General features: G+C 34.4%; 1 protein-coding gene across 1 annotated transcript; it reads left to right on the forward strand.

The window, feature by feature from the left end:
• The first annotated feature begins 5,619 nt into the window (after window positions 1-5,619).
• LOC130613112 (uncharacterized) lies at window positions 5,620-12,553 on the forward strand. The gene is made up of 8 exons (XM_057434439.1): window positions 5,620-6,492; window positions 7,139-7,379; window positions 7,540-7,673; window positions 7,846-8,107; window positions 10,995-11,228; window positions 11,530-11,727; window positions 11,950-12,146; window positions 12,288-12,553. Exons 1-8 carry the CDS (start codon window positions 5,746-5,748, stop codon window positions 12,405-12,407), a joined length of 2,133 nt encoding a protein of 710 aa, XP_057290422.1. The 5' UTR covers window positions 5,620-5,745; the 3' UTR covers window positions 12,408-12,553.

Genomic DNA, 12,553 nt, shown 5'->3' on the forward strand with positions numbered 1-12,553 from the left:
TACAGGCTACTACACTCTACTACAGAGAAATACGCTTTACTACAGAGAAATACATTCTACTACGCTCTACTACAGGCTACTACACTCTACTACAAGCTACCACACTCTACTACAAGCTAGTACGCTCTACTACAAAGAAATACGCTTTACTACAGAGAAATACATTCTACTACGCTCTACTACACGCTACTACACTCTACTACAAGCTACTACAGGCTGCTACACTCTACTACAGAGAAATACGCTTTACTACAGAGAAATACATTCTACTACGCTCTACTACAGGCTACTACACTCTACTACAAGCTACCACACTCTACTACAAGCTAGTACGCTCTACTACAAAGAAATACGCTTTACTACAGAGAAATACATTCTACTACGCTCTACTACACGCTACTACACTCTACTACAAGCTACTACAGGCTGCTACACTCTACTACAGAGAAATACGCTTTACTACAGAGAAATACATTCTACTACGCTCTACTACACGCTACTACGCTCTACTACACGCTACTACGCTCTACTACAGAGAAATACGCTTTACTACAGAGATATACATTCTACTACGCTCCACTACACGCTACTACACTCTACTACAAGCTACTACAGGCTACTACACTCTACTACAGAGAAATACGCTCTACTACGCTCTACGACACGCTACTACACTCTACTACAGAGAAATTCGCTTTACTACAGAGAAATACGCTCTACTACAGAGAAATACGCTCTACTACACTCTACTACAAGCTACTACACGCTACTACACTCTACTACAGAGAAATACGCTTTACTACAGAGAAATACATTCTACTAAGCTCTACTACACGCTACTACGCTCTACTACACGCTACTACACTCTACTACAGAGAAATACGCTTTACTACAGAGAAATACATTCTACTACGCTCTACTACACGCTACTACACTCTACTACAAGCTACTACAGGCTGCTACACTCTACTACAGAGAAATACGCTTTACTACAGAGAAATACATTCTACTACGCTCTACTACACGCTACTACGCTCTACTACACGCTACTACGCTCTACTACAGAGAAATACGCTTTACTACAGAGAAATACATTCTACTACGCTCCACTACACGCTACTACACTCTACTACAAGCTACTACAGGCTACTACACTCTACTACAGAGAAATACGCTCTACTACGCTCTACGACACGCTACTACACTCTACTACAGAGAAATTCGCTTTACTACAGAGAAATACGCTCTACTACAGAGAAGTACGCTCTACTACACTCTACTACAAGCTACTACACGCTACTACACTCTACTACAGAGAAATACGCTTTACTACAGAGAAATACATTCTACTACGCTCTACTACACGCTACTACACTCTACTACAAGCTACTACAGGCTACTACACTCTACTACAGAGAAATACGCTTTACTACAGAGAAATACATTCTACTACGCTCTACTACACGCTACTACGCTCTACTACACGCTACTACACTCTACTACAGGGAAATTCGCTTTACTACAGAGAAATACGCTCTACTACAGAGAAATACATTCTACTACGCTCTACTACACGCTACTACACTCTACTACAAGCTACTACAGGCTACTACACTCTACTACAGAGAAATACGCTTAACTACAGAGAAATACATTCTACTACGCTCTACTACACGCTACTACGCTCTACTACACGCTACTACACTCTACTACAGAGAAATACGCTTTACTACAGAGAAATACATTCTACTACGCTCTACTACACGCTACTACACTCTACTACAGGCTACTACAGGCTACTACACTCTACTACAGAGATATACGCTTTACTACAGAGAAATACATTCTACTACGCTCTACTACACGCTACTACACTCTACTACAAGCTACTACACGCTACTACACTCTACTACAGAGAAATACGCTTTACTACAGAGAAATACATTCTACTACGCTCTACTACACGCTACTACACTCTACTACAGGCTACTACAGGCTACTACACTCTACTACAGAGAAATACGCTTTACTACAGAGAAATACATTCTACTACGCTCTACTACACGCTACTACACTCTACTACAAGCTACTACAGGCTACTACACTCTACTACAGAGAAATACGCTTTACTACAGAGAAATACATTCTACTACGCTCTACTACACGCTACTACGCTCTACTACACGCTACTACACTCTACTACAGAGAAATACGCTTTACTACAGAGAAATACATTCTACTAAGCTCTACTACACGCTACTACGCTCTACTGCAGGCTACTACACTCTACTACAGAGAAATACGCTTTACTACAGAGAAATACATTCTACTACGCTCTACTACACGCTACTACGCTCTACTACACGCTACTACACTCTACTACAGAGAAATACGCTTTACTACAGAGAAATACATTCTACTACGCTCTACTACACGCTACTACACTCTACTACAGAGAAATACGCTTTACTACAGAGAAATACATTCTACTACACTCTACTACAAGCTACTACACTCTACTACAAGCTACTACAGGCTACTACACTCTACTACAGAGAAATACGCTTTACTACAGAGAAATACATTCTACTACGCTCTACTACAGGCTACTACACTTGTGCTTTATGGAGAATAGCACATCATTATCTCCACAAGGCTCGGGAACGTACATAGGTCTAACACATGTTGAATACTATATCTCCTTTATATTCAGGAAGTAATACGTGGACGACTTACCTTTGTTTTTGCTATATTTTTTTCAGTGTTTCGGCGACGGAGAATTTTACAAAAATAGCCCCTAAAATGGCAACCTTGGCAACCACTTCACTTAACTAAAGCAAAGCAAATCTTATACAATCTTAGAACAAAGAAAGGAGAATGACATAAGCTACAATTGCCAAACAAAGTCAGTGGTATAAAGAAAGTAATTTATGTTTAAAACTGCACTTTTTTTGCATAAAATACACATATAACTTTAGTAAAAATTGTAAAACTTGGTATATGATGTGTTTTCTGTTGACTGTGTTTGTAGAAAACCACAGATGATTTTAGCTAGGCTGTTTTTAATGATAAATGTTTGACATTGAATTTTTAAATTGAGCTTTCAATAACTCTTTATGCATTGCGGTTAGGGACAATTTTTTTTTCATATAGTTCTAACATTTTTGGTTTTTATATGTGATTGAGCAAAAACCTTGTTTGGCATGGAATAAATTGTATGTCTCTGTTGATGTGTGTGCGGGCCTGTGTGGGTGCGAACTTTGCGTTCATGGTTTTTATTGTATATAGAGATTTTACAATGTTTACAAAATTTACACACTTTTGCAGATTCCTGTAGCTAGGCAAAAAACATATATGGGGCAAAATGGCGATTATTGAAATTCATAGAGATTATTTAAAAGCACAAGATTCTAAAGTCGCTGGAATTAATTTTTATAAAAAAGCAGACACATCATTGGGAAACCTTGACCCAAGCGAAATAACAAAGAGAATCTGTAAAGGAGGCAATAATAAAAATATAGATTTTTCTCAATAAGAAATGTTAAAATGTATTAAATGCATTGCATTAAACACTAATTCACTAATTTTACATTGCGTACATCAGGCCTATTAATAAGAAAATATCACCCAAGCAATAAATTGCTCCCCTAAAGTTACAATAATGTAAACTGGGCAAGTTTATAAACGCGTATTTTATCACAGTCTTTTTTTATCTGTTTGTGGCGATTGCAGAAAATTTGATATCAAGCTATAATTATCGATAGCTATAATAAAAACAAAGCTACATTAGCTAGCGTTTTTCTCAGCTAACGCCGCCATTTTATGATTATATGATTATAAATTTGACTGACAAAGGGCAATTATACGAAATGTGCGATCAACCAGAGGTGGACAACCATTCTAAAAGCTGGGTAAGCTACGGTAAGATTGCATGGCCTAAATTGTTCCTGTTAAGCCTGTCACTTCACACATCGATCGTTTCAAAAAAAATTGTTTCAAATCGTTTCATTTTTTAATTAGCATATCATGTGATACGAATTTGAAACAATTTTAAAGTAATGTTTAATTTTTTGAAATCGTTTCAGATCGTATGGAAATCGTTTCATTAAAAAATAAAATCGTTTCATAATCTTTCAAGATTGTTTTATTATATTTACTTGAAATCGTTTCACATACCATAATTCGTTTCAAAATCGTATCATTATGATCGTTTCAGTATATTTATTTTAGATCGTTTCAAAATTGTTTTTCTTTTACATTATTTTAACATAAAGAATAATAGAAATTATTAATCTAATAAAGGTCTCTCAATAAAACCTACGCGCTGTCAAATAGGTTTTTCTATTGCTGCTTTTCGTTCTTAAACTTTTAAAATGTGATCTCTAACGAAGCTTTTTTATCGCCGCCTTTCGTTCTTAAATTTTTAAAATGCGATTCAAAAAGTCATATTTATCGCCGCTTTTCGTTCTTAAACTTTTAAAATGTGATCTCAAAAAGCTTTTCTATCGCCGTTCTTCATTCTTAAACTTTTAAAATGCAATCTCAAAAAGCTTTTCTATCGCCATTCTTCGTTCTTAAATTTTTAACATGCAATCTAAAAAAGCATTTCTATCGCCGCATTTCGTTCTTAAACTTTTAAAATGCCATCTCAAAAAGCATTTCTATCGCCGTTCTTCGTTCTTAAATTTTTTTTCCTCGCAATATTTTCCATTTTAAAGGAAATTGTTAGTTTTAAGAAAAACTGTTTATTTTTAGTTTTGAAAAACTGTTTAACAATATTTACGATAAAAGATGTTGTTGATGATGCTGATGTTGTTATGAATAAAAGAAAGAGAAACAATAATTTGACATTTATATATAAATTTAATTGGTTTTTAATTAGTTCAACATCGTTTCAAAATTCGTTTCAATAACCTCAAAGACTTTTACATTGTATCACAAATAATATTTTGACAATCGTATCGTTTCAGAATTTTTTCTAATCGTTTCAAAATCGTTTCAAAATCGTTTCACAATCGTTTCATTTTTACGAAGTTTATACAAAATTGTTTTGCAAATAAAATATGAAACATTTAATTCGTTTCATGATACGATTATGAAACGCTGTGAAAAAAATAATGAAACGATTTCCATACGATGAAAATCGTTTTAATTCGTATCAAAACTGAAACGATCTTGGAGACGATCCCTAAGCTACGGTAACATTGCATGGCCTAAATTGTTTCTGTTAAGCCTGTCACTTCACGTTTGTGAGTAGTTCTAAGGAGACATTTTAAAAATTTAAACATCAGAATATTGCGATCGTAAAGTCTCAGGCAAATTAGTGTTTTTAATAAACTTTATGAACTGTACCCTAAGGATATACTTTTTTCACACATGATCTATGAAAATCACAAAAAGGTAACAAAACAAACAGTTTTGCATAATTTTACTTTTTGTTAGCTACTAATATACATTATAGTTGCATCGTATTATTGATATAGCCTCATCAGGGTTGTCACATCTCCCTAAAACTACTCATATATCTCCTAATTTAAAATCATTCTCAATACCTGATGAAAACAAAACTTCAAATATCTAAAAGTTAATTTTGTTATAAACTGTTAATACAAAAAGCAGCGTCAGTTCAAAATATGTACATTATACATTCTGATTTTTAGGAATTATTATAAAGAAAAATAAAGCTTAATAGATATCAATAATTTCTCAGTTTTCCTAATTACTACACAATGTCATTGAACGAGCATGGGTTCTGGCTTTAGCGCGCATAAAGGTAAAAAAACTGCACAGAGAGAGGCAACAGAGTGTTGTCAAAATAACAATGTAGATATAAAAGAGAGTACTGCAAATAAAAACGAAAACATGAGCGAGAATGAAAATATTGAATCAATAACTGAACATATTACGGTAAATCAATTAAATTGTGAAGAAACAAAAAATATCGAAGACAATGACTTTTTGGTTAATGCAGCAAATGTTCTGGATGAAGTTCTACCCTTTTTCGCACCAATTGAAGAACCAGAAATATGGGGTACTAAAGAAGGCCGAATTAAATCCAAGAAAATAGCATTTCTATCAATAAATTCTAACAACAAGAAACTCACTCGGAAGAAAAGACAAGTAGTATCACAATTATTTAGTAAAAAAAATGTTCCTGAATTTGTTAAAAGTCATTTCGAATATGCAGTTCTTAACATGACTGATCTTTTTAAAAAAGATGAAAAAATATTAAAAGATGAATTTAAATCACAACAAGAAGAAGCTAGTAAAGGAGAAGGAGGGAAAACTAATAAAGACGAGGAAGAAAAAAACACTGTAGTAAATGTAACTTTGAATGTGCAAAATATTTTGGGAAACTTTCTAATGATGATTATCAATTGTTCTGATGTGGATGTGGATTTTTGTTTTCAGTGCTGTAGTATTGGTATGGTGAAAATCTTGATTGACTCACTGACCTTGTACATGCCAATTATAAGTGAGGAAGACAAAAAGGTATACTTGAGATTTATTCTTAATATATATATAAATATATATGTACTAGTCGCTTGCCCGTAGAAAAATCCACGGGTTTGCCCGTCCTTTTTATACAACATTGCGTGCATCTTGCTACTTGCGCAGCTAAGCTACCATTTTCCGTGACAGACAGACAGACAGACGTATACGGGTATTACATTATAGATATAATATATATATATAGTACTTTTAAACTCAAATAGAGCAATCTGGTTGTACCAGATTGCTCCAATTGTAAAAAATCTTCATTATTAAAAATGTTAGATCCTCTAATAAATGATCTTCCACATTTATGTATCTCCAAGTATCTGTAAAAATTATCAAATTGACCAGGTACAAGGAATAATTCTTTCGTTACAAATATCGTTGGTGACACTAGTTTAATCGAGGTAAGAGATTTTCTCAGACTTTTAAATGTGCATTCCCTGCCTACCTCCCCCTAATTGTTTTTTTTCTGAAAAGTTAAAGATAAACTGCCCGGGTGCTTAGAGGGCTTGTTGTAAAATATGAATTGTCAATTTTGTGGAAATGAACTTTAGCCATTACGTTTACTTTGACACGCTTGGGTTATAGGGAATGGCCCAAAAATTAAAAATTAATAAATCATAGTGCAAATCTCTTTTAGGATTTGACGGCCATGAACATCAGAGAAAATGGACGAACAAGAATTTTGAGTTTCATCTTCAGTTGCCTTCACAACATTGGAAAATATCCTGCTAGTAGAAAATATTTTGAGTATTGTGACTGTATTGGAAATCTGGTACCATTTCTTACAGCTATGACACAAATATTTTCAATGAAAGCATTATTAATACTCTCTTATTTGATCGATGAAGAAAACAATCACGTGATCATGACAAACAAAGGTACTTAAGCTGTTATACGCTTATAATTACTGTAAAATTCTACTAAAATTTAGAGACCCATACCTCTTGTTTCCTCAGCCCTCTTCCGAGATAACACATGACATGGGCCCAAAAGTTTAAGTTTGGAAATGTTTCAAAAGAAGAGCGTTGTTGTGTTTAGACCCTATCAAGTTGATTATCAGCTACCTGCGGAGTGCTATTAAATCAAAAAACCATCGTTACCTGGGATTTAGTTTGAGTGAATTGATCAATGGGTTACGACTGATTGCTCAAAATGATGTCAACAAACAGATTGTAAGATGTTTTTGTACACATATGATAAAAATATTCTTTGTGAACTTTATTTTTCATTTTCAAAATGTCTTCAATACTTGATCGGCAAAGCAATCTTGTAAGAATTTCATGAATTTTATATCTGCAAAATGTAGTGCATGTGAAAAGTCACGTGGATAATTTCTGTCTTAAGATTGGTGAAAATGGAGGTATTGATGTCATTGCATTAGCTTTAGAATTTCGTCCAAATGACAAAGAGGAAGAAGAAAAGGAAGTACTAGAATCCTGCAAAGCATTATGGATCCTATCATTTCATGACAACAACCGAAAATTGATTTGTGAAAATAATGTCATAATGAATCATTTGCAGAAAATTAAAGGCAGTAATAATAAAAGTCTTGGAAAAGCTGCTGCTGGAGCACTGTGGGAGTTAGAAGAGAAATACGAAAGAGAAGGTACAAGCTTTACTAAGGTTTTACAACGTAAAGGTGGGATACTAATACTTTATTGCAGCGAATTTTTTCGATTTGACCTCAATTCTGCGAAGGAAATATTTTAAGTAATTTTCTTTTTCGCGCGACTATATTTGTGCATTTAAATTGTGGGTATCTTTAAACTTACTGCACAGGGATCCTCTTTTTTCTGCAATTTTAATACTCATTTACCCTTTTACACGTTTGAAGCGGTTTTTTTGCCCCGGCAATGCGTTACGTTATGCGTTATCATTCGAGAACAAGCTGTGTGCGAAAATAAAACCTTTGTGTATTTTACGAAACGTTTTGTGTATTGATATCTCAAGGCTAAGTTTACACGGTCGATATTATGTCGTATCTAATTTAATTATTTGTCAAGGTTCGACAAAAGTATAAACTAAAATATCCAGCAAATCAATTAAATCCAGCATTTTTTGTCGAACTTGATGCAAAAGATTGGCAGGCATGGATTTTACGGGTGAACTTTTGTCCAACTTAATAGAATTTCGTGTTCACATTATATAAAACCTAAACATTTTTCATTTCCAGTAATGTGTACCTCGAAGCACTCTTTACTTTTTAATAAAGCAACATTTATAGCATGCTTTTAAAATTCTAGTGCCCCCCCCCCTAAGTTTCGCAGTTTCTTTGTTACTCTTGCATTTTATATTATATGAAGTACGCTAAACCTGCTCTTTAGCCTGCCAAGCGCTCCTCCCGTAACTAAGCGAGCTCTGCTATGTCAAATTTAAAATATCGTCTTTTATCTGTCAATACTGCTTCCCCGTGTGGTTTAATAATCCAAGAACGCATAGAAAATGCTCCGTCACATGGAATTAAAGGCGGAATTTCAACATCATCTATAATTTGGGATACATTAGGTATTACCTGCACATATGTTATGCCATAGATCTATTGATTGAAAATATGTGGAATCATGCGTTCCCAGGAGCTCCAATTGATACCCAGATAAAACGATATTTTTAGCATCAACAAGTGCCATCAATACGATTGAAAAGGGGACTAAATCTAAAGGCGGTGATACACGATCCGAATTCGACAAATTGGATCGTGTGTCATGTAAAAATTGTATGCTTTCTATATGAAAAATAACATTAATAGAGGACGTTTAAAAACATAATGTCTTCAAAAAAAAAGGTAAAAGAGAATTTAACGAGATTTTTTATCAGTGAATGGACGTTGGAAAAAACGCTGTGGAGAGCTTATTAGCAGAAGATATCCAAAGAAAATTAAAAAAATCTTCTTGCTCTAACCGATATTCGTTTATAACATCATGATCACACACCCCTAAATTAGATCTTTTATGCAGCATTGTTTCGTCCACATACGACATTTCTAATGCTTTCTTAAATATTTACTTGCTGAAATAATGACTGGCAACAGCAGCGAGTTCAACTCTGTCTCTCTCTTAAGACATTTTATTTTAAAAATAAATATCAGAATTTTGTTCTCGCTTATCACCTGTCAAGTTTCAATTTTAATTCTCATTATAATTTACACAAATCGAATTCGATTAATTGGATCGTGTATCATCGCCTTAATAGACAAATAAGCACCGTTGATACATAAAATGCGTAAGAGAACAGCCATTCCGATCCAAATTCAGATAAACTATTCGCATAAATGTCCTTAGTTTTTGGGAAGAAACAAGCAACAAAATGATCCAATAAATTATCCACAATTGCATTGCAAACTTACGTGATGAATGTTGTAACTGTAGAAACTGCCAAACCACACATTTCTGAAATGGTATACAAATAATCCCCTCTTGAAAACCTGTATGAACAGATTGCTAATCTTATATCTGGCTGTATAGGTTTTTCTGTGACAATTCCTATCTGTAACCTCGGTTGTATCTTACCGAGTATAAAGTCTGTCTCGACATTCGAAAAGATTTCTTAAAACGGTCGTTTTTATAGGTATCTCTTACAGTAAAAAACGACAAGTTCCCTTTCTTGGTGTAAATGAATTCAAAAGATAAAGCAATAATCTTGCGTTACTCGTAATGATGTGAGCAAGTCAAATGTCTGTCTTCTTTGTCGATAGACTAGTAGCAACAGGGAAAAAAATCTTCATAAAAAATTGCTGTTCTTCGTTTTTGCTGTTTGGTATACAGATAAAGCAGCTAAAGTAGGCGTCTCCGATTTATATCAGCCATTCTAATCCTTCAATTAAGTTAAGTTCAACAAGCATCACGTATAAATACAAAAGTCAGGTTTTACCGCTCTTTTGCTGCGCTTAATAGTATTAAATTAGATACGACATAACAATCGACCGTATAATTTACATCTGACTGGTATCACGTGTAAATTGATAGTTTTGCAAAGTATGGTCATCAGGGTTCAGACAGACCCTAGAAAACCTGAAAAAAAGTCTTTTTTAGAAAATTTCAGGGAAACCCAGAGAATTTTTTTTTCACAATTCAGGGAAAACTCAGGGAATTTTGTTTTTACAATTCAGGGAAAACCCAGGGAATTTTTTTTGTCAGCATTACCACCTTTTTACCTTTTAAATCTGTTTGAATCTAATTGATCTTTAAGACTCTTAAATGAGTTATAATTTTACCTATTGATGATCCCCAGCTGTAATATTTTGATTATGGCAAGTTATGTACTGTTTTCAACAAATAAATGCTGGTCTTATATCTGACAATTTTACCTACTTATAATTGCTCAGAGAAGAAAGGTGCCAAAAGCAGGTTAGTATCAGGGGAAGATGCCTTCAAAACGACCAAAAACTCAGGGAAACTCAGGGAATTTATTTTGTCAGCTTTTGTCTAAACCCTGGTCATGCACAAAACAAGTATGATTTAAAGTGTAAGGTCAGAGTTGTTAAATTTATTCGGTAGATGTCGAGAAGAGTAAAACAAAAGGTCATATCATGATTAGTTATCAATGGACATACCAAAAAACCATGTTGCAAGTAAGAGATCAGCTGCAAAGCAACGGCTACAAAGTTTGGATGGATGTTGATCAGATGGGTGGATCTACCTTGGAAGCTATGGCAAAAGCCGTGGAAGGTGCTTGTCTTGTAGTAATAACAGTGTCTAGAGCATACAAAGAAAGTGCAAACTGCAGATCAGGTATATTTTTGTTTAGAATGTACGCCCCAAGTCCGCATTTATCTCCTGTTGACGATTGAATTCACAAGCAAAAACGTTCACAAGAAAGGTGCTCCACCGTTGAAGCATTTGCAAATGGGCCTAAATAGTATTTCGCGTTGCAAAAACTAAAAATATTCTTTAAAGGAAACAGTTGAATCTAAAAAAGAGGATTCCACTAATTTGGAAATTCAAAATTCTGTAATATTTCGTTAAAAACTTTCGCAATAAGAGATTTGAAGTTCTCTCCCAAAAGATTGACTGAAAAAAATTTTCAATATAGAGGCTGAGTATGCGTTCCAGCTACAGCGTCCCATAATACCGCTAATGATGGAAAACAATTACGTTGCTGACGGTTGGTTAGGTTTTATCGTTGGTGCAAAGTTTTGGATAGATTTTAAAAGGGAAGAAAATATGGGAGATTCGTTAGAAGCGCTTCTTCGTGAAATAGAGGCACAAATCAATAAAGACGTAGTAAAAGGTACGTCTGTCTCGGGTGGTTATTAACTTTTAAGTTTTTTCCTTCCCCTTACACTTTATTTTCTATAATCCCATTGCATTGCGATAAATACCCCTTGCTTATTAGTTTTCAAATATAAATTCCCATACGCTCATTAATTAAGCTCCACCCTTTTAATAATTAACAGAAAGATTAATATATGCCTGTCACAAGAAAAATAATGACATTTTTTAATATTAACAGACAAACAAATCAGCGTTGTGGAGTCTTCGCTTCCTCTACAACAACAGCAGCCATTAACTTCGGTTGTTAAGTCTTGGTCGTCAAAAGAAGTAAACGAATGGCTAAAAAACATAAAACTTGATCACTTATTACACGCGACCGTTAAAAATGACTTGGATGGATCCGTTTTGGTTCATCTTCACAACCTGAGAAAGGAGGTGACATTTTTGTCGTCGTCGTCGTTGTTGTTGTTGTTTTCGCTGTCGTTGTATTCGTTGCTATATTCGTTGTTATTGCCGTTGCGATCGCTTTCTTTGTTTTTGTTGTTTCTGGTTTAAATACCGATTCTTGTATTTCAGAGTCCTGACACCTTTTTCCGCATGCTGAAAGAAGATTTAGGATTAAAGAAATTAAAGAATCTGTTTACATTTGCAGATGGTTTGCAAGAGCTGTTAGCCAAAGCAGCAAAAACAATTTAACTACAACTTTCAAAAGTGATCAACGGCTTCCAGTGCTAAAACATATCAGGTGTTGAAACTACCATTTGCAAATTGTTATCCTCGCCAGCGAAATTTTTTTTAGAAATATTACACAAATGTGAACGACCAATTCACTTTTTAATAGA

Source organism: Hydractinia symbiolongicarpus, chromosome 10, assembly GCF_029227915.1.
Source record: "Hydractinia symbiolongicarpus strain clone_291-10 chromosome 10, HSymV2.1, whole genome shotgun sequence".
NCBI lineage: Eukaryota > Metazoa > Cnidaria > Hydrozoa > Anthoathecata > Hydractiniidae > Hydractinia > Hydractinia symbiolongicarpus.